We start from the raw sequence: 23,848 nt of genomic DNA, 5'->3' as shown, positions 1-23,848 counted from the left end.
TCACATAATGAGTAGTTATGTGGGATGCAAGGTGATCTAGAACAGTTATTCTGCACAGTCCGACTGCCATGTAGTGAGACCTCAAACATGCACATTGTGTCAAGTGGACAAAGGCTCTCTAGGAGTCTAGGTAACTGAAATATGGTGAATGTGTAACCAGGTCAGCCAAGTTCAGCCCAGTTTGGCACAGTCATATAAAAAAATGAAAAAAGGGTATGAACTTACCGCTGCTCCCACAGTCTGCACAGGAGAGAAGCTGCTCTGGCCTCTTGTCCCGATTGGACTCTTTCGTTCCCAAACAAAAACTGCATATTGGGATGGGGTCAGCGCGTAGCTGGGGAGAGAAACAGAAACTGCATATTGGGATGTGGTCAGGGCAAGCTGGGGCGAGAAACAAACTGTATATTGGGATGGGGTCAGGGCAAGCTGGGGCGAGAAACAAACTGTATATTGGGATGGGGTCAGGGCAAGCTGGGAAACATAGAAACATAGCAAGTGTTCAAAAACATAAGAGGCATAGTGGACTAGCTATGTATGTACTATTTGTGATGTAAATATGGGAATAATATCGGTATTCTTTATGACACAAAAAATTTCATTATGGATACAAATACAGTTATTATCATAAGCCTACAGTCCTGTAAATTGCTGCAGATATGCATAACACTCATCTATTCCTGTTTGTCTTAGAGTCTACTGACTGAAGAGCATGCTTTTAGGGGATTATTGAAACAGAGAATATATTCAAACAGATGCAATGATATGCAGATACATGAATAAGTAAACACAAGGCTTAGCCATCAAAGCTCTGTGAGTGATGGGAATTAGTGACATAATAGTCCATCCCCCTGACATGAGTTCTCAACAACTAAAACACAATTAGCTTATTATGAACACTTACTGCCCACAGGAGGTACTCTACCGTAATACATGTGAAAAATTGCCCTTCTTTATCCATTAAATCTGAAAGGGGATGTGATAATCAGTTAAGGGGCTTAATCCACTTGAGAAAGCTTTACACTACAATTAGACAGGATTAGCCAGCATGTAATCAAATTACCTTAATAATGTTAATGAATCATAATAAATGATTCAAATACATTGTATATTGCCGGGACGATACCAGTATCACAATATTTTTTCCATGGCAAGAAGTAAAACCCACAGCAGACCTCACTCTTTGGTTCCTGCTGTATGTAAAATATTGTGAGCTATAAACAATGTTTATTTCCAACATTTAGGGCTGTTTTCCTGAAGAAGTTAAATTCGGTTTGTGTTTCGTTTCCTTGCCAGGATACTAACGAGTATCTCAGTACTGGTATCGACCTGGCCCTAACATTGTAGTTGCTCTCCCTCTCTCCATGTTTCAGAATCAGCAGTAGAAAGGTTAACACTCACTTAAGGGCTTAAAATGACGTACAAAAGTAGTAAAATATCAGCTTTAAAGTTTAAGAGGACTTAGCACTGATCACTTAGAACTATTGACAGGCAGATCTAACTACCAGCATGGCTAGTAGGAAGGTAAACATTGTGCCTATACCCATCTGTTCTATAGCCTGCAAAATATTCAAAACACTTTCTTCTGCTCAGTATCGAACACTATGAAATGACTTTCTTATTGAACCCAATGGACTCAACCACCTTGAAAACAGCACCACCACATAACACAGAAACTAACAGCAGACTAGCCCATGTTTAGTTTGAAGGTAAACGGCCATGTGTAGCTCAGTTGGTATTGCGACATTTGCAACAAGGTCATGGGTTATTTTCCCGCAGGGATCACATAACCTACACATGCTAAAAACACATGCGCTCTCTATGCTGTTAATCACTTTGGATAAAAACATCTGCTAAGGGTCATAGGTTATATATTACTATATGGTGTGTTCCTACTCTTCTATACAACGAACATACTCAACACCTTTTTTGTTCAGTAGACCTATGAAAACGTTATTCGGTTCAATCATTTCATGACCATTGTAAAGCAACCACCAAAATTGACACCACGTAACACAGCACCTCACATACACACACACACTTCTCAGGCAGCATAACACAGCATCATACATGCATCACACACACACACTCCTCAGGCAGCATAACACAGCAGGAAGGAGGTTCTTAAGGGAAAAGAACACAGGGTATGACAATAAATAACAAACCTCATCAGTTCACACACAAACGACTCATCAACTGACTGCGGAGGTTTTGGGAAGAAAGGGGACTCTGGGGAGATGCCCATAATTAGTTTCTACTGAGCCAGAGGCAGGCAGATTATCATCATGACCTCAACACAGCCCGTTTGAACGCAATATCCATCGGCCCTGACGTGACCCCTCCGTGACCTGCAGATGCAATCTGGGTGTTGAGAAGAGTCCGATGTCATGTTATCTTGAGATAGAAATGCCTAGTATGTAGAACAATCATGCCTCTCTGACATATTAGATACTGAATCATGTCCGCTCTATGCATGCCATTTCTAACTTCACCATTACCGAATGTGCCCCAGGTAGATTTTAGGGCTAGCCACAGTCACATTTAGTTGTTTACATTTTTAGTAATTTAGCAGACGCTCTTATCCAGAGCAACTTACAGGAGATATTAGGGGTTAAGTGTCTTTCTCAAGGGCACATCAGATTTTTCACCTAGTCAGCTTGGGCTTTTGAAACCAGCGACCTTTCAGTTAGTGGCCCAATACTCTTACCCGCCAGTCTACCTGCTGCCATTTCAAAATACAGGAAGTGGAAAAGTAAAACAGGGATAGGATGCATCTGTGGGATTTGGTCATTGTTCTTGGCTGGTGTTATAGCCTATCAATTGAACAATATAATGAGAGAAAGCCATTTACAGATACATCAATGACTCCTCCATTTCCAAAATCTTCCAGGTCAATAGTGGCTGTGCAACCGGTGGAATCAGATTGTCTGTCTATGTAAAGACAACCACTCTTGAATGAATGCTACAGAGATTATTCATTTTTGTAAGATATGTTGAAAGTGAGGTGTAGCCTCTCTTCAACAGCGTATAATTTACTTGGCAGATGCTTTTATCCAAAGTTACTAATAAGAGTACAGTACAGGGAGTGCATACATATTTAGTATGAGTATCAATACCGACAACAATTGAACCCACAACCTTGGCTAGATGCAGCATTACATCATTGTGATCATTAATGGGTCACAGAAAGTAGAAACAGGAAGAAGCTCTATCAAACAGGATAAAATAAAAAAAATCTGTCCTTTAAAAACGTCTAAATAGCAGAGCCGTCTGTCTTTAGTACGTAGGCCTATCTAGCCTGTTCCTTTTGCACTTGATCACAATATATTCCATCACAAAAACTACAGAATTCACCTAATCTACAAATGAAGATTCAGCTTTGTGAAAGGCTCTAGCTGTTTGGAACGGTGTTCAAACGACTTCTAAAATCAGCGGAGCAGTCTTTCTCTAGTAGGCTAAAGTATCTAAATACGCTGCTCTTTTTGTACTTGATCAAACAATCACAAACCTAGGCTACTTTGTATCCCCCAAATAAACATTTAACTGGATGTGAAATCTTCATCTGCAGTGATGCTATAGTAAAATGGTTACTAGCGCCCAGCTTATCATCGTGATAACCATGCAATTGGTCTGTGGGACTAGGGCTGGAACAATTACCTTAGTTATGAAGACTCATGAAAATAAAATAACAGTCATACATTTTTTTGTAAAGTAATTTTATTACATTTTTGGGGTGGAACAACTGCTGACTGAAGAGGGGACGGCCAGGCATTCATGCGATTGAGTCCGTTTCATGGACTCTTAATGTGAAGGAACTTTGTTGCTCCTTACTGAAACAAGCATGTTGTTGTAGCAAACAAGCCTTTGGTTGCAAGGCAACGCCACCACAATGCAGCAGCAGCACACATAGAAATATAATTAATAGAATGGTTCCTCTAACCCTGGCAAACTTGACTGGTAAACTCATGGGTACACTCACAAGGGCTTCCTTGTATTGTGATGCAATAATTTCTATAGTAATGTAGAATGTCAATTAAAATTATGTTAACTGATATGGCTCATGCAATGGACTGCATTTTTTGTAATGTCAGTTGAATCAACAAATAATGGCACATTGATGGGTACACTTCCGGCTTTGCTCCTATGGGTACACTTGCAATGGCCGCCAGTCCACCAATTATGCCGCCATTGACTTGAATGGGGATGCCCATTCTATTCATTCCATTTCTACGGCAGCACATGCAGTCAGGAGCAGAGGAAGAGAAAATGTGTGTTTTGTTTTGCTATTCGAACAGTTATTATGATGACTGCAAACAAATGGCTGGCCAACTATCGTCATCCAAACTTCCATGACCGTCACAGCCCTATACATGGCCTGCATGAAAAGGGCATTAATTCCAATAAGATAGGATTAGCTTTTTAATTACATCAAATCGGTAGCCTGAGCATATGAGTAGAAACAAAGGTTCAGGCTGCTGCACAGTCACTATGGAAGATCTAGTCTACAGCGCCTGGTTAAATTGTATTTAAGAGGATTTTTATACTCTCTCCATGGTTAAAAAGTAGTGAGAAACAGATGTCAATGTTGTAAAAAAATATATAAAAAATGTAAAAGTGTGCTTCATTTACTGTCATCCCAAATCGAAATATTTCATTATCTTGACTAATTCTTTAAATTTTACGCTAATTTTTCCTATGGATGGGCTGAACGGGTTACTACATTAGAAATTTTCACCACACAAAAATATGAAATATATCCTTTTTACATCCTCAGATTGGTGATGTTAGTATTAAAAGTTTATAGTCATCACGATCTCACAAAATCGATTGCTTAAAACAGATTAATATCTTTCGTTTAATAGCGGTGTTGTCATATGTGGCAGTCGGTAGTATACTTTTTTTTCTCTCTTCTCCCATAAATGACTCTAGCCTCAAATTAATTAATGGATTTGAGGCTTAAACTATAATTCAAATGAAAGCCAATCCCTGAAGTAATTTAGAAACCGATGTGAGGTGGTGATTCATTGGAATTATCCAGTCAAAAAGTGTTGTTTCCGTATCGGCTATCGACCGATATAATGGTCTCACAAAGCTATAAGTTGACATATGGCAACTACAGGTTATTGTCGAACGACTGGTAAATGTAGTACACCCAAATTATTGGAGGTTTGTCTTTTAGAAGAGAACGGCTTATGTAGCGTCAGCGAATTGTCCCAGTTCCATTGATTTCCATACAATATCGATGTGAGTGAATCATTTGTGCACAATATTGATTACAGTAGAACAAGCTAATCAATTCCAGCTCCGAGTGGACCCTTGGCAAATGTATGTGCATTTGCAGTTCATAAAAAGTTCTAATTTAGGAAAATAAATGTAATCTGAACACAAGACTGACATGTGTAAAGAGCAATTTTTGTATTCAAAATATTACAACCTACTTCAGCATATTGACAATGAATTTGGACAGTTAAAACCAGTGTTGAGACACTGGGCTATAAATCAAAACAGGAAACAGCAACAGTATAATTTTCGACTTATAAATTATTTTAACAATTCTTATGTGAATCTACTTAATTAGATAAGAACCACTGAATTAGCCCAGAAAACATGCTGATGTAGTAAGCTATTGATTTTGATGATATTAGGTGCAATTGTGAAATGATAAGTGTTTGTAGTTGATAAAGTAAAGTTTCACAACTTACACAGTAGTTCAAAAATGTATAAAGCAAAAACCCTATGTGGCTAGCCTAGTCTGGGCTGGCCATTAGATATTTTATGCAGTATGGAACAGCCTCCGATTGGTGATTAAACAGAGAGAAAAATAAAAACCCTTAAAAGTAGTACTCATCTGAAAAAAAAAAGAACACACAGCTAAAGAGGAGAAGATGTTACTGATTGACTAGGGGATACCAAATTAAGTACATTAGAGGAAATTACTGTGCTTTAAAAAGGCACAGTTGTGTTCCATGAGGGGGGTGGGGTTCTATTAGAAGACTGCTGTTCTAGAAGCCAGGCAGAGAGCTGTGCTGAAGAACAGGTTACATAACAGTAAGGGGAGAGAAGAAAATCCTTGCCTTTGTTGCAGCCAAACTCACTTTAGAATCTAATAAACTTTGACCCAAGACTGCTCTTTTCCAAGACTCTCATTTCCAATACCGACTGGTTATGCTTTGTTACTCGCTAACGTCAAGGACTAGAAAGAAGTCATCCTTTTGAGTAAACTAAAAGATCTTTGTAAACTAAAATAACTTAGGGATGTCACCACCAAATAGCATAGGAGCTGAGTGTAATTGAGACTCCAAACTTATACAGAAAAGGGACAAGACAATTCTTATGAGGATAGATTTCTTGGTAATGACAAGCTTTTTATTACAGGAGGACAGTGTCTTAAAACAGAACTGTTTCACTTTGGTCCGACCACAAACACAAACTTGTGGCTGTATAGTCAACGGTGTTATTTCCTGATATTCATAATGAAACTGAAGGGTAGATAATGTCTCCAATAGTGAAAATGCCAATATAGATGGTATACTGTAGGCCTACACCATTTAAAGTGGTAAATTACCAAATTATTAACATAAATGAATCCTTTCCATAACTTGGAGAGAAAACATGTTAACGCAACTTTATACTCCCAAAGCCCTAGACTTTCATTTTGACCTTCTACACAAAAGGGGGGAAAACTGTTTTATGGCAACAGTAATAGTAACCTTCCAATGCCTTGGCCTTCACTGTAAAGTCCTTTTCATTTGTCAAGTACAAAACTGCTGTCAATACAGTATTGTTCACGTGCAGCATGAGTTAGTGCTGAGTGATGGAGCCACAATCTCTGCAGAGTGAAAAACGCATCTCATGCATCATGGTCAAGAGAAGACAATGAAGGCTAAGAGTTTTTAGTGGCCCTATATCAAGCCATACAGTCACATCCAAAAATTATTTTACAGCGTTTCCCTTACATGCATTAGTAGAGGCGCAATGCAGCTGCTAAATCGTGGTCGCCACTTAAAAATAGATGCATACAGTACCAGTCAAAAGTTCGGACATCTACTCATTCAAGGGTTTCTTTATTTGGACTATTTTCTAAATGTAGAATAATATTGAAGAAGTCACAACTATGAAATAGCACATATAGAACCATGTAGTACCCCAAAAAATGTTAAACAAATCAAAATATATTTTATATTTGAGATTCTACAAAAGGAGCCACCCTCGGCCTTGATGACAGCTTTACACACTCTTGCCATTCTCTCAAACAGCTTCATGAGGATGTCATCTGGAATGAATTTCAATTAACAGGTGTACCTTGTTAAGAATTAATTTGTGTAATTTTTTTCCTTCTTAATGCGTTTGACCCAATTAGTTGTGTGTGACAAGGTATTTTTTATTCAACCTTTATTTAACCAGGTAGGCAAGTTGAGAACAAGTTCTCATTTGCAACTGCGACCTGGCCAAGATAAAGCATAGTAATTCGACATATACAGAGTTACACATGGAATAAATAAAACAGTCAATAATACAGTAGAACAAAATAAAACAAAAAGTCTATATACAGTGAGTGCAAATGAGATAAGGGAGTTCAGGCAATAAATAGGCCATGGTGGCGAAGTAATTACAATATAGCAATTAAACACTGGAATGGTAGGTGTGCAGAAGATGAATGTGCAAGTAGAGATACTGGGGTGCGAAGGAGCAAGATAAATACAGTATGGGGATGAGGTAGATTGGATGAGCTGCTCTAACAGCTGGGCTTAAAGCTAGTGGGGGAGGTAAGAGTCTCCAGCTTCAGAGATTTTTGCAGTTCGTTCCAGTCATTGGCAGCAGAGAACTGGAAGGAAAGACGACCAAAGGAGGAATTGGCTTTGGGGGTGACCAGTGAGATATACCTGCTGGAGCGTGTGCTGCTATGGTGACCAGTGAGCTGAGATAAGGCTGGGCTTTACCTAGCAGAGACTTGTAGATGACCTGGAGCCAGTGGGTTTGGCGACGAGTATGAAGCGAGGGCCAGCCAATGAGAGCGTACAGGTCGCAATAGAGGGTAGTGTATGGGGCTTTGGTGACAAAACGGATGGCACTGTGAAACTGCTCCAATTTGTTGAGTAGAGTGTTGGAGACTATTTTATAGATGACGTCGCCTAAGTCGATGGTCAGTTTTACAAGGGTATGTTTGGCAGCATGAGTGAACGATGCTTTGTTGCGATATTGGAAGCCAATTCTATATGTATTTTTTTATTAGAGATGTTTAATGTGAGTCTGGAAGGAGAGTTTACAGTCTAACCAGACACCTAGGTATTTGTAGTTGTCCACGTATTCTAAGTCAGAGCCATCCAGAGTAGTGATGCTTGCATTTAAGAGCAGTTGGAGGCCACTGAAGGAGAGTTGTATGGCATTGAAGCTCGTCTGGAGGTTAGCTAACAGTGTCCAAAGAGGGGCCAGAGTATACAGAACGGCGTCGTCTGCGTAGAGGTGTACCAGAGAATCACCAGCAGCAAGAGCAACATCATTGATGTATACAGAGAAGAGTCTGCCCGAGGATTGAAGGTAGGGGTGGTATACAGAAGATAGCCCTATTTGGTAAAAGACCATGTCCATATTATGGCAAGAACAGATCAAATAAGCAAAGAGAAACAACAGTCCAGCATTACTTTAAAACATGAAGGTCAGTTAATCTGTAAAATTTGAAGAACCTTTAAAGTTTCTTCAAGTGCAGTAGCAAAAACCATCAAGCGCCATGTTGAAACTGGCTCTCATGAGGACCACCACAGGAAAGGATGACACAGTTACCTCTGCTGCAGAGGATAAGTTCATTCGAGTTAACTGCATCTCAGATTGCAGCCCAAATAAATGCTTCAGAGTTCAAGTAACAGACATCACAACATCGACTGATTCACGCAGACCATGAAGGCCAGCGTGAATCAGGCCTTCATGGTCAAATTGCTGCAAAGAAACCACTACTAAAAAGGACACCAATAAAAAGAAGAAACTTGCTTGGGACAAGAAACACAAGCAATGGACATTAGACCGGTGGAAATCTGTCCTTTGGTCTGATGAGTCCAATTTTGAGATTCTTGGTTCAAACCGCCGTGTCTTTGTAAAACGCAGAATAAGTGAACGGATGATCTCTGCATATGTGGTTCCCACCATGAAGCATGGAGGTGGCGGTGTGATGGTGCTTTGCTTGTGACACGGCCAGTAATTTATTTAGAATTCAAGGCACACTTAACCAGCATTGCTACCACAGCATTCTGCAGCGATAAGCCGTCCCAGCTTTTATTTTATATGACAGGACAATGACCCAACACACCTCCAGGCTTGTGTACGGGCCATTTGACCAAGGAGAGTGATGGAGTGCTGCATCAGATGAACTGGTCTCCACAATCACCTGACCTCAACCCAATTGAGATGGTTTGGGATGAGTTGAACCGCAGAGTGAAGGAAAAGCAGCCAACAAGTGCTCAGAAGATGTGGGAACTCCTTCAAGACTGTTGGAAAAGCATTCCAGGTGAAGCTGGTTGAGAGAATGTCAAGAGTGTGTGAAGCCTTAAGTGTGTGAAGCTTCAAACATTTTACTTTGAATCTTCATCCTAGGCTGAGTTCCTGAGCGCTCTGGAGCAGGTTATCATGCTTCACCGTAGGGATGGTGCCAGGTTTCCTCCAGACGTGACGCTTGGCATTCCGGCCAAATAGTTCAATCTTGGTTTCATCACACCAGAGAATCTTGTTTTTCATGGTCTGAGTCCATGGACTGTCATGTGCATTTTAAAGAGGAGTGGCTTCCATCTGACCATAAAGGCATAATTGGTGGAGTGCTGCAGAGACGGTTGTCCTTCTGGAAGGTTCTCCCATCTCCACAGAGGAACTCTGGGGTTGTTGGTCACCTCCCTGACCAAGGTCCTCTCCCCAAATTGAGCAGTTGGGCCAGGTGGCCAGCTGTAGGAAGAGTCTTGTTGGTTCCAAACGTCTTCCATTGAAGAATGATAGAGGCCTCTTTTCTTGGGGACCTTCAATGCTGCAGAAATGTTTTGGTAGCCTTCCCCAGATCTGTGCCTTGAAACATTCTTGTCTCAGACTTCTACGGACAAATCCTTTGAATGGCTTGGTTTTTGCTCTGACATGCACTGTCACCTGTGGGACCTTATATAGACAGGTGCGTGCCTTTCCAAATCATGTCCAATCTATTGAAATGTACCACAGGTGGACTCAAATCAAGTTGTAGAAACATCTCAAGGATGATCAATGGAAATAGGACATACCTGAGCTCAATTTCAAGTCTCATACCAAAGGGCCTGAATATGTAAATAAGGTGTCTTTATTTTTTTTAAATAAATTTGCTAAATTTAAAAAAAATTAAAAAACTGTTTTTGCTTTGTCATTATGGGGGGTATTGTGTGTAGATTGATGAGGATTATTATTATTTTTAAAATTCATTTTAGAATAAGGCTGTAACATAACAAAATGTGGAAAAAGGTAAGGGGTCTGAGACTTTCCAAATGCATTGTACATATGCCCCAGGAAGACCTCCCACACCCCCCATGCAGGAAGACCCCTGCTAGACCCCATTCAGCCTCTCTCCGATAACTGCCACAGCTGCTGGAAAAAGATCTTCTTATAAAATCAGCTGGTGAAAAAAATCTTATATTAATATAATTGCTCAGAGAACAATTGTGGTTAACAAGTAAATAAAAAATATTATTGGCAACCCTAAAGATTCAAATCAAACTAAATTAAATCTGCATTAACATTCTACTTTTTAAAATGTAATTTTATGGAACAGTATTGTGGCCTTCCACAGCTAAAATCCCTTTGTCATCCATCACCATGTGGAATGCCAAAAATGTATGGAACTGGTTGTTGACTTTCAAAAAAGCAGGCAATTGCGTAGAAAACCCCCAAATATAGCACTTACCACTATTAGAGCAATTATTACAAATTTAAAACCACTGGAACAGTGGTAAATGTGCCTGGTAGAGGGTGCATTTTTATCTTGTCCCCATTCAGTGAGGAAGATGATTTGGGAGGCAAAGAAAAGTCCAAAGGCCACAGTTGGAAAATTACAGAACTTGGTTGCATCTTGGGGTCACCAATTCTCCAAATCTACAATTAAACGTCACCTCCATGCCAATAGGCTATTTGGAAGGGTTGCCATAAAAAAATCCTTTATTGAGAGTAACCAACACATGTAAACGCCTGGAGTTTGTTAAACGGCATTGGCACTTGGACCGGGAACAGGGTGGTAGGTCAGATGTTACAAAAATAGAGGTCTTTGGCCATGCACACCAGCGGTGGGTTTGGCATCAAAAGAAGGATGCATATGCAAAAAAAGAACCTCATTCCTAATGTAAAATAAGGTGGTGGACCTTTGATGTTATGGGGCTGTTTCGCTTGCACTGGGCCTGGGGTCCTTGTTAAGGTCAACGGCATCATCAACTGTACTAGGACATTTTAGCCAAAAATCTGGTTGCATCTGCCCGGAGGCTGAAACTTGGCCGCAAATGGATGTTCCAGCAAGACAATGACCCCAAGCACACATCAAAATATACAAAGAAATGGATAACTGACCACAAAAAAAATAAACATTTTGCAATGGCCCTCTCAGTCTCCGGACTTGAACCCCATTGAAAAACTGTGGTTTCAATTGAGGAGGGCAGTCAATAAGCGCAGGCCAAATTATATATATCAAGGATCTGGAAAGATTCTGCACAAAGGAATGGTCTAAGATCACTCCCAATGTGTTCTCCAATCTCATAAAACATTATAGAAAAAGGCTCAGTGTCATCCTAGCAAGGGGAGGGTGCTCGTGTATCGAAAACAGGGGTGTTGATAATTTTGTCACCTATCATTTTTAGATGTGTATTACTTTTTAAACATATTTGAGCCATTGTATTTGTATGAAATAATTGACCCACAAAATTACAACAAACACAACCCTGTGTTCTCAAAGACAAATAACTTTAAAAGCTACTGTACGTTATTTACTCTCTGTCTATAATAACATAGCCCATCTATTCTGCCAAACAAATGCAAAAATGGCCAATTGGTTACGAAGTATTTTCCTGAGCAGAGGAAATGTCAACAAGGCCTAGTAGTTTTCAAGTACACACTGAACTAGTTAGGAGATCTACTGAGTAGCTGTGTTTCCAAGAAGCAATATTATATCACAACAGCTTGATTTAAGCCCACAAGAGCTCTGCTATTCATCACAAAACTGTCAGCTATCATCCAATTGCATTCCTCAAGTGCAACATCATCACCCAGTGCTTGAAGTCGATTAGGCATGATCAGTGAAAGCATCAAGTCCTTAACCAAATGAGATGGAATATTCCAAAATGAGACATATTGGTCAAACAACAATCTAGTGTTTATTTTGCCGGCTAAATGAATAATATATGCCATTTAGCAGATGCTTTTTACCAAAGAGGGGGATATATTATCGACATAAGAGATAACCTGAAAAGGATTCAGAGGCTATGAGTAGCATACTGTACCTAGTGAAAGAAGCCTTGGAATACACAGTATTATCAGCAGGCTACTATAATCAGAGAAATATACAGAACCTAGTATCAGTATACCGTACCTGGTCGCTCTCATGTGGAAGAAGAGTGACACACTGAAGAGCCAATGGGGAAGCACCTGGACACCTCTGGCTCCTCCCCTCCACTCCACTACCCTCCTGGTTTAACCTGTAGAGTGGGCCGTTCTTCTGCAGCCGGCCGTTGTTGACTGCCCGTTTGGCGGACAGTCGTAACCTCTGCTGAAACCCCGGGTTGTCCAGGACGTGTGATAGATCATCCTGGTTCCTTAGGTACCTCTGGATGTTCTTCAGAGAGGAACCGTGGTTATCATCCAGACCCTCGATGGCCCTCCTCAGAATTTTATTCCAGTCAACGTGGCGAAGTTCACTGGGATTCCATATAGATCCTTTAGACAATGGGACAGAGAGGTTTGCACTAACAGGTTTGAGCGATGTTGTTGATGAAGATACTCCTCTCCCAGGGTGCTCAGGGTCTTTGTACGACACGCTCCCCTTATTGGTGACTTTGAGAATGGAACCATCGTGAACACTTAACTCCAACTGCTCCAGAACGGTCCTCTTGTCCAATCTGTGTAAGGTAGCCACCGCATGACAAATCCGCTCCTCGGAAGGCCTCTGTTTTTGCCTTTTAATTTTCTGTATTGCTTCTAGAATCCACTCCGTATACAGAGGGTTAGCAAGTTCCACCATGGTTAAACAATGAGATTTAGGAAAAAGTGATCCATAGAGAATATCCCTTGTTGTTGTGAAACATTTGATACATCCAACACATCTTGAAGGTCAAAAAGTAATGTTCCACCTCGGCATCAATACATTCCTGCTGTAAATCCTCATCCAAGGTAGAAGCTCACATGTAACCTCACAAAATAAGATGAAAGTAGCTAGATAGTAAATTCCTCGAAGGTTGGGACAGTTATCGACCGACCTGGAACACGATTCCTTCGAATGACGTAAGTTCCTTCAATATCCAAATGATAACTTAAAAAGAAAAAAAACACAGATAGTCATAAACAGTCAAATAAGATCACAAGCCAAAAATATGCAATACTGTACCCTAACAATAACAGAGCCAGAATTGCTATATATTTGTTTCACCCAGCACCTTTGCTGAGTCTCAAGTACTAGTAGCCCATGGTCACATTAGACAGATTGTTTTGATTACTGGTAGTGAATTGTGAGGGATCGGCCTAGTATACACTTTACACATTGGGCCATGACCAATTTAAGTGTTTTTGGATTAGTAGGCTAGGCTATATTCTGAGACCTCACCATAACATTTACTGAAAAGCAGACCAAGACCACATGAAATGAAGGTCAACAACACTCAAGAGAAACAGATGGATTATAAAGCAGTTCAGACGGATTGAAGATGATTCTAGGTAGGTTAGGGATAGGCTAATGTTACTTAATCCGTAGTCTGAGTCTGATAATATAATCCACCGATTGACCTAACCTCACGCAATAGTTTGTGGTAAAATAATGATCAAGATGAATTTGTCATGACACTGACTACAGTCATAACAACAAGGGAGATTAAATGTAACCTGTTAAATATATGTTAAAACACCTATCAAAATTACTTGTGATATGTGTTATTTTTTTGTTGATAGTTAAATGCTTCATTGTAACATCACCAGTTGACCAAACTAGACTACTCAGTGTTTCTAAATCAGATACAATGTAGAACAAGAAGGGCAATGGAGTTTGACTTCTTGCACTCGAGTTTGACAGGTTGTATGCGTAACGAGTGATAAACAAGGATTTGTTCATTTTAGCAGTCGGCGCGAGCTTGAATGTTAGCCGCACACGATCAATTCATATTGTTGCACTTTTTGACAGCTGCGGAGGGATGGTTACCGGAAATTTATGACGGCAATTTATGTTGAAACTAACATGAGACGCTTACGAACGAGAAGATAATATGTAACTAACCTTGCTTGTATCAGTTGAGTTGTAGGAAAAAACATTGCTGCCTGCATTAATGACGTGACCTAAACAGTCGCCATTTTGTTACAATGTTGTAGTTTACATAAATCCGACATGACGCTGATTACAATCCAATGGAGTCTCATTAAACCTTACCTACACTAATGTGCCCTCCCTAGCAACTTTAATATTGGCTGTAAAGGCAAGATCCGATTTCTGGTTTGATAAAGTACATGTCAATCATTATATATGAGCTCACTTTAGAAGGGACTGCGTTGGCTGCTTGATCTGTCACTACACTCAATTGAACCGCCTCTTAAGGTGTCTTCTCGTATCATGGATTGATGTTATATTTACCCTAAGCACTTATCGTTTGACTGAATAAGTTGGTGCACTATAGGGACAATATAATATAGCTTCTGTATCTCAATTAGATTGTCATTCATTAACATAAAAGTTACCGCAGGTCAGTGGTTAAATTAAGGATTTCTGGTTAAACTATATCCTGTGTCAAACGACAGCCCACCTTTACTACGACTCCTCCTTGAAACAATTGGTTACACTTCAAAATGATTTGGATCATTTTAGACTTTAATTGGTTGTTTGTTAAATCCATCATTTATTATTTTTTTAAAACGGCGAAGACTTGACTGCTGATTTAAAGCAGCAAGTTTTAAAAATGTTTGAAGGTGATGGGCTATTATCGTGCTGTGGTTGTCCATATGCTACCCGACACTTCTTTCCCCACAAACTGGTGTTCTCATTTTATTTTCCAATCTTGTGGAAATTCACAACAGCCTATTCCCAGAAGCACCGACAATTCACTGATTTCAGTTTTCACCAACTCATGTAGGCTACCAAACGTTTACGAGTGGGCTACATCATAATAAATAGGGCACACTATAAATAATCATTCAGGATTTCTTATCCATCAAGCGGTAGAATTTCTCTACATAGCACGAGTGCCTGCATGTGTTAGGCTACAGCGATCATCAACATTCTACCGTGTAAATTATGACAATACTTATTTTCTGTATTATCTTGCACTGCATTTCCGACTAGAAAATAAACACATGGGGGGAGGGAGGGGGGGTTCCACATAGCCTACAAACGGAGTAGTTGACCCGGGAAATCGGAGTAGCAGCATCTTCACTGTGCCTCAATAATAAATGTATTGCTACAGTTTCGCGATCCATCCATTTCTCACTCGACTCGCAGGTCCATTCTCGTTTACACATTATTAGTCAGTGATATACAGTCTCCTTGGAATGTAGGCTAGATCGTTTACAAAATGTTCCGACCGACGCTGGGCAAGGAGGCAAAACAAATTACGCAAGTTTTATGCAAGGATGAACATGTAACCAGTGAGAGAAAAAGGCATCGGCTAGCTACCGTAAATATTTGCTGGTAGTTACCTCTTCAAGTTTTCTTTATCGGATACAGTCCTCTTCTTTATTAACACGATGACTGAAACGACGATCGGATATAAATAATCACACTCACAGCGGCACATCCATATGGGGGTTTCCTTGTATTTTTAATCTCTAAACGATTCGCTGAAGGCTCGCGCTGAGACAGAGAGGACCTGATAACAACTAATTGAAAGGTTAATCTACATAGCAGCCTGTGACAAAGTGGTACCTCCCTCCCCCTTCTTCTTCACTGTAGACATCCCTACTTCAGTCAGTGAAGTGGAGCAGACCGTCGCCCCTGTAGAGCAGTAGCGCTTCCCCAATGATCATAGCGGCAAATGTAATGTCACTTTCACTTTCCACATTAAAATGTCCCGGGATGTGCATGGGAAGATTACATTTTTTTTGCAACGCGTCTTGATGTCTTTATCCAGGGTTGTATTCTGCGAGTGGCATAATACTTGCACAGCTAGTGTACAAATTGACATTGGCATTAATTGCCGTTATCCGGAATAACTTCCTAGATTATGCAGCCAATTGGGCCACCTTGTTTCCAAGCATCTTCGGATCATAGAACCAGCTGGATAGGTCTTTTTGCAGAGGGATTGTTAAATTGACCCAATCTTAGTATAATGAAGACATCAAGTCCTTGATCATGATCATAACATAAAATCGTTATGAATAATGACACCTACAAAAAATTATATTGATATAATTTTAAAGGAAGACAGACAAGAAGACAAAGAATCATAGTCGATTAAATGGACACCAATAAATCAACAGTATGATTCAATCATATTATGGAAATTATCCATCAACAACCTCAAGATGTTACAGCTGCTGCCTACACTAATTTGGGTGTGAAATCCGTCCCTGCTCTTTCCTTCAATGCCCACATTAGTCACGTCTGTAAAACGTCATTCTTTCACCTGAATAACATCTCCCGCATAAGACCTTCTCTCCCCACATCTGACACAGAAAAACTAATCCATGCAATCATTTTATCCGGAATTGATTATGGAAACGCAGTTCTTGGGGGCCTGACCGCAGATTTATTTCATAAACTAGAGCTCAGCTAAAACAGTGCCGCAAGTATTCTAGCACAAACAAAACAAAGTCTGCGCACATCACCCCCATCCTTGCTGATCTCCATTGGCTACATGTTCCTCAAGTAATTTAATGTAAAATTCTCCTCCTCCTTACAATGCCCTAAATGGCATTGGACCCACCTACCTGTTAGACATTCTCTACCCCTATGAACCTCCATGCCCCCAGGACCAGGCTCTGCACAATGAGGGGTACATTTTTGTTGTAGCCCCAGACACCTAATTCAACTTGTCAAATAATCATCAAGCTCTCAATGAGTTGAATTAATTATTTTACCTAGGAAAGTCAGTGAAGAACAAATTCTTATTTTCAATGGCAGCTTAGGAACAGTGGGTTAACTGCCTTGTTCAGGGGCAGAACAACAGATTTGTACCTTGTCAGCTCAGGGATTCAAACTTGCAACCTTTTGGTTAACCCAATGCTCTAACCACTAGGCTACCCTGCTGCCCCAAATCAAGTGAATTTGTCTGGGGCTACAACAAAAATGTGTGCTGTTGGGGGTACTAGAGGACTGGAGTTGGGAAACTGATATAGGGTGCCATTTATGCGGCGGGGTAGCCTAGTTGTTAGATTGTTGGACTAGTAACCGGAAGGTTGCAAGTTCAAATCCCCGAACTGACAAGGAACAAATCTGTCATTCTGCACTTGAACAGGCAGTTAACCCACTGTTCCTAGGCTGTCATTGAAAATAAGAATTTGTTCTTCACTGACTTGCCTAGTTAAATAAAGATCATTTAAAAAAATGTTTTTTAAATGGGACGTTGCTGGAGCATGTGCCATCCACACAGACTGACCATCCCCCCATCTCTCCTCTCAACCCTTGCCAACTGCCACCCAGTGCTGTTCAGCAACACTGCTACCCATCTGCGGGGCAAAACACTGGTCTGGTCTGCTCTGGCTACGTCCCCAGTCAGTCAATTCCCATCCCAAATGGCACCCTATTCCCAATGTTGGGCACTACTTTTGACCAGGACCCTTTCGTTTTGTTCCAAATGCCACCCTATTTCCTATATAGTGCACTACTTTTGGCAAGGGCCCATAGGATCTCTCCCAAATTGCACCCTATTCCCTATATAGTGCTTTTGGGATGCAGACACACTGCTTTTGCTTTTCACGCATTCAAAGAAGGGATGGTGCTGATGAATGAGGGTAAATACCAGACATACAAATTGTGTTCTTTCTTTGAAAATATAACTCTCATATGATGAGCCCAAATTTGCCAACGACATATGTTCTTCTAGCAGCTCTGATCTAATTGAACTCTGTATATGTATAAATTAAGAACATTAGAAGTTGGTATAATTCAGACTTGGGTATCGCACACCCCAAGGGAGAAACAGGGGACCTTAACCAGTTAGTTGTTGAGACAGAGACAATGACACATCCATAACATTTAAACTACTGTTCTTACACTTTAAAATGAAGTAAATCACGGTAGAAGTGTGGTTAACAGTTTTCCTTCTCGCGGTAAGCTACGCAACATTCCTCATTCTCATTACTTAATCATGGCTCCATATTTTTGTTTAAGTCCAAAATCGCATCTTATTCTCTATTTAGGGCACTACTTTTGACCAGTAGTGCACGAAATAGAGAATAGGGTGCCATTTGTCACGCATTCTTTGTGTTTGGGTTTTGCCATCTGTCAAGTTGAGAAGCAAATGAACCAGCTGCTACGGAGTGTGATCTCTGCCAATCAGAAATGTGGTCCTTTTCAAAGCGCATCTGTGTGAAACCTTAAAACGCTGATGAAAAAAGTGTCTCAAAGTTGTTAATAACATTTTGGCTAGAGCCTGTTTTCACCTAGATGCCCCTGATTAACATAAACGCATAAACCAAGCATCATTAAATGGATCTACAGCCCTTTGCATAAGAGGTGTTTGAATAGGATCACTCTTCACATTTAATGAGCCCAGAAATTAAAGGGAAAATATATGCAAACAGGTTGAGTTCTGTACTATTATTTATACACAATATGAAAATGGCATATTGCATAATGTGTTTTTGTATTTCAATTTTTCAGTTTCACAGTTATATGGGACATAGGCACATTTTGACCTCAATCTAGGATAATAGTATAGGTTATAGGCTACAGTTTGTATATACTACTCTTAAAGGAGCAATATAGTACTGGCTCATAACCTATTCCCTATATAGTGCACTACTTTTGACCAGAACCTTATTAGGGAGGCAAAAATAAATGGATAAAGGGGTTTAAGAAAAATAGTCCCTGGTCAAAAGTAGTACATCATCTAGGGAATAGGGTGCCATTTGGCACATATCCCAATTTCTCTCAATCCCCATTATCCACTACTTGTGCCCCCATGCCTGGAGGGAGGAAGGGACAGTCTGGGGCCTCTCGGTGATCCTTGTCTCCCCTATCCAACACCCGGCAACAGCACAGCTGGGTGTGGGAGGGGGGGGATCAGCCAGCTGGGTGCAGGATCAGCCTAATTTCCAGGGCTCTCTAATGATCACCATGAAGAGGCACCTCTAATCCCATAATTGAGAGAAACAACCTCCATCAACCATGGAGCCATCATCCCAAATGGCACATATAGTGCACTACTCTTGACCAGGGCCCATAGGGAGACCATAGGGCTCTGGTCAAAAGTAGTTAACTATGTAGGAAATAGGGTGCCAATTTGGACGTATTTATAGAGATCCGGGAGTCTGGGAGAATCCAGTTAGAACCCTACGAGCCCCTTGGAGATTACCCAGCTCTCTGGTCTGTACTAGGACACCCAGGCTGGATCTGGCCTGCCCTGGACCTTATTTTGCTAGTGATGGAGGTTTAGCTGTTTTCCCATCATGTTTAACAATACAGAAGTCAGGACCAAAAATAATTAGCTTGCTGCAAACACATCTAAATTCAGCAAATGAAAGAAAAGTCCATTTTTCAGGACCCTGTCTTCAAAGATAATTTGTAAATATCCAAATAACTTCACAGATCTTCCCTGTAAAGGGTTTAAACACTGTTTCCCATGCTTGTTCAATGAACCATAAACAATTAATGAACATGCACCTGGTGAACGGTCGTTAAGACACTAACAGCTTACAGACGGTAGGCAATTAAGGTCACAGTTATGAAAACTTAGGACACTAAAGAGGCCTTTCTACTGACTCTGAAAACACCAAAAGAAAGATGCCTAGGGTCCCTGCTCATCTGTGTGAACGTGCCTTAGGCATGCTGCAAAGAGGCATGAGGACTGCAGATGTGGCCAGGGCAATACATTGCAATTTCTGTACTGTGAAACGCCTAAGACAGCGCTACAGGGAGACAGGATGGACAGCTGATCATCCTCGCAGTGGCAGACCATGTGTACAACACCTGCACAGGATCGGTACATCTGAACATCAAACCTGCGGGACAGGTACAGGATGGCAACAACAACTGCCCGAGTTACACCGGGAACGCACAATCCCTCCATCAGTGCTCAGACTGTCCGCAATAGGCTGAGAGAGGCTGGATTGAGGGCTTGTAGGCCTGTTGTAAGGCAGGTCCTCACCAGACATCACCGGCAACAATGTCGCCTATGGGCACAAACCCACAATCGCTGGACCAGACAGGACTGGCAAAAAGTGCTCTTCACGGTTTCACCAGGGGTGATGGTTGGATTTGCGTTTATCATCAAAGGAATGAGCGTTACCCTGAGGCCTGTACTCTGGAGCGGGATCGATTTGGTGGTGGAGGGTCCATCATGGTCTGGGGCAGTGTGTTACAGCATCATCGGACTGAGCTTGTTGTCATTGCAGGCAATCTCAACGCTGTGCGTTACAGGGAAGACATCCTCCTTCATGGTACCTGACATGACCCTCCAGCATGACAATGCCACCAGCCATACTGCTCGTTCTGTGCATGATTTCCTGCAAGACAGGAATGTCAGTGTTCTGCCATGGCCAGCGAAGAACCTTGATCTCAATCCCATTGAGCACATTTGGGACCTGTTGGATCGGAGGGTGAGGGATAGGGCCATTCCCCCCCCATAAATGTCCAGGAACTTGCAGGTGCCTTAGTTGAAGAGTGGGGTAAATCTCACAGCAAGAACTGGCAAATCTGGTGCAGTCCATGAGGAGGAGATGCACTGCAGTACTTAATGCAGCTGGTGGCCACACCAGATACTGACTGTTACTTTTGATTTTGACCCCCCTTTGTTTCAGGGACACATTATTCCATTTCTGTGAGTCACATGTCTGTGGAACTTATTCAGTTTATGTCTCAATTGTTTAATCTTGTTCATACAAATATTTACACATGTTAAGTTTTCTGAAAATAAACACAGTTGACAGTGAGAGGATGTTTCTTTTTTTGCTGAGTTTATAATCATCCATCGAAAAGTGGTTCGAATGGATGAAAGATCTACACCGCCTGTTACAATAACACAACAGTCATTATCTTTAGTAGCCAGTAGGATGCAGAAAATGATTAGCTTGCTGCAACCACACCTTCAATCATTCATCAAAAAGTGGTTGGAATGGATGAAAGATATACACAACTTGGTATTATGGTAACAGTCAAACTCTTTGTGCATTTGTTACTTTACTTATTACATTCAAGATGACAAGGAATTGGAAATGTGGGGTGAAGGCATTGTATGAACTCAAGGAACATTTGACAAAGTCTCAGACCACCCACGCCTGTTGTTTTAATGAACAATATTGTGCGTCATGGCAAAACGAACTTGGCAACATACCATTGTATTCAGTAAACATTTAAGAAAATAATAATAATATCAAACTCCACATTTCAGACAGTACTTTATTGATAGTAGGGCCCTGAGTTTTTCTAGACCACGTATTATTGACCTGGCGAGGAAAAACCCCTGGTCCTTAGTATTAGACATTGTAACCTTTTAATAGCAAAGCCAAAACAATGAGTTAAATGAGAGTTAATATTTAGTGGTTTTGAACTGACAGATGGTGCATAGAAAGTGGAGTGTTGTTTAGAAAGTTGCTTAAAAAGTAATCTACTGAAGCAAATTGAATCACTGATGATCAATAATCTCACAGCAAGTTACAACACATAGCGACAATGTTGTTGACGGGTTATATCCATGGAATTATTGTAAACCTTAAACAAACTTTACACACACAACTTTGAGGCACATACATACACACAGCTTTATGCAGGTGTTTGTAAGGTAAGGAAAATACATTTGTGGTTGGGGGATAATGGTTGGGTACATCAAGGGAAGTCAGGTTTCTCAGGGAAGGTACATCCTGCTCGTCTGATAATGACATTGGCTGCATAGTGGCCAGCACGGATACACTCCTCCAATGGCCTCTCCTGGACCAGCTCTGACAGGAAGCCTGGGAGGAGAGAGAGGTGAGAAGCAAGGGTCAGGGGTCAGTAAAAGACTATAGCAGAGAAGAAAAGTTTATTAAAGTGTCACTCCTCAATATAACATTTGACAGAATAGTTTGAATTACAGGGGGGTGGGGAGAGCTGGGCACCACTATAAGACAATCAGAACTCCCCTGGAGATGTATCAAAGGAATAGAACATGGGAATATAATTGATTAATTGGGCATCTATGTATATGCTGTGGAGAGGATAATTGGCAGAAACAAGAGAGAAACCAGGGAGGAGACAGACTAGTGTACTGCACCTCCCACAAAGGCATCTCCTGCTCCGTTAGTGTCCACAATGTCGTTCTGGTCAATGTCCAGGACAGAAAACATGGTCACCTTCTCACCTGGGGGGGGTAGAGATAGAGAGAAGAAATTAGGCATATCATTTAGATAATTATTGTGATCTATATCAGGGTTTCCCAAACTCAGTCCTGCCCTAGTACTACACAGCTGATTCAAATAACCGACTCTTCTTCAAGCTTTGATTATTTCAATAAGCTGTGTAGTGCTAGGGAAAAAAACAACCAGGGACGATTTTGGGAAACCCTGATCTATATGACCCTGGGTCAAAGATCAAAGAATACCATGCTTCCTAATGTCATTCACACTGTGATCAGTCAGCTGAGCGTGATTTCACAAGAGATATCTTCAGCTGTGATTTGGCCGACTTCACAATACAATAAAAATGCATAGTGTTGACATGCCTCTACACTTTCAACTCAGTATCATATCAAGATGGATAAGGGTTCTAGGCCATGAAAGAACAAGTTAAGGTTTCACTTTGAAATCCATTAAATTAGTACTGTATAGGATTAGGATCTTAATTTGATCACCCTGTTTGCGAAGACATTTCCTGCAACACAGGAAATGTAAACTTGTAGTATATTTGAGGTTTAAAAAGTCTTAAGTTTGTAATTTCCACTGTGAAATTTGAGATCTGATTGTCCCTTATGAAAAATGTATCAACCCCTACAAAAATCTCCATGAATTATAATCCTGTTGCAGCAGGATTATTTTCCTGCTGTAGCAATCTGGGTCAAATTAAGATCCTACATCTGTATATTATCTTCAGTGGGATGTATTGCTTCAATTATCAGTAGCACATGTACTTCAAAAGAAACTTCAAGTCGAAAAAACGAAACTGGCAGGGTGAAAAAAAAGAAGAAAATCTACCAGACAACAAAGTATTGAGGTATAGAATGACATTAGATCAGCAACTTATGTCGGTACAATCCAAACCACACACAGGGTCTTCAAACAAGGCAAGGTCTGTGTCCGAAATGACACCATATTTAGTACACTCCTTTTGACCAGAGCTCTATCGAAAAGTAGTGTACTATATCGGAATTAGGGTGCCATTTGGGATGCAACCAAGGGCTCTGGTGCCGACATGAACCTTCAAACAGGTGTGGGAGACAAAAGACTGATGTTTGGATGAAAGGAACATGAGGAGGCTGACAGTGTTCTTATTGGGTCGGAAAGAGCTAGGAATTTGGGGTTTAAAGCCACAATCTGCAATTTGTTTTCA

At 40.8% G+C, this 23,848-nt stretch overlaps 2 protein-coding genes across 6 annotated transcripts in view; both read right to left on the bottom strand.

The window, feature by feature from the left end:
* Positions 1-14,623, bottom strand: part of kat6b (K(lysine) acetyltransferase 6B) — a 36,472-nt gene extending 21,849 nt beyond the window's left edge. The window contains 3 exon segments of the mRNA XM_024432042.2: positions 226-334; positions 12,569-13,504; positions 14,459-14,623. Coding sequence (XP_024287810.2) covers positions 226-334; positions 12,569-13,216 — 757 coding nt within the window. The 5' untranslated portion in view covers positions 13,217-13,504; positions 14,459-14,623.
* Positions 14,624-21,589: 6,966 nt separating this feature from the next.
* The window catches only part of adkb (adenosine kinase b), a 298,620-nt gene continuing 296,361 nt past the window's right edge, over positions 21,590-23,848 (bottom strand). For all 5 annotated transcript variants that reach the window (XM_024431956.2, XM_024431987.2, XM_024431976.2 and 2 more), the window contains 2 exons: positions 22,578-22,664; positions 21,590-22,278 (listed from right to left, as the gene is read on the bottom strand). In XM_024431956.2, the coding sequence (XP_024287724.1) occupies positions 22,154-22,278; positions 22,578-22,664 (212 nt within the window). In that variant the 3' untranslated portion in view covers positions 21,590-22,153. The remainder of the gene's footprint in view (positions 22,279-22,577; positions 22,665-23,848) is intronic.

The sequence above is a fragment of the Oncorhynchus tshawytscha genome, linkage group LG01 (assembly GCF_018296145.1).
Source record: "Oncorhynchus tshawytscha isolate Ot180627B linkage group LG01, Otsh_v2.0, whole genome shotgun sequence".
Classification (NCBI taxonomy): Eukaryota; Metazoa; Chordata; class Actinopteri; order Salmoniformes; family Salmonidae; genus Oncorhynchus; species Oncorhynchus tshawytscha.
The sequence above is the reverse complement of the archived record's forward strand: the minus strand, read 5'-3'. Positions and strand labels throughout refer to the sequence as shown.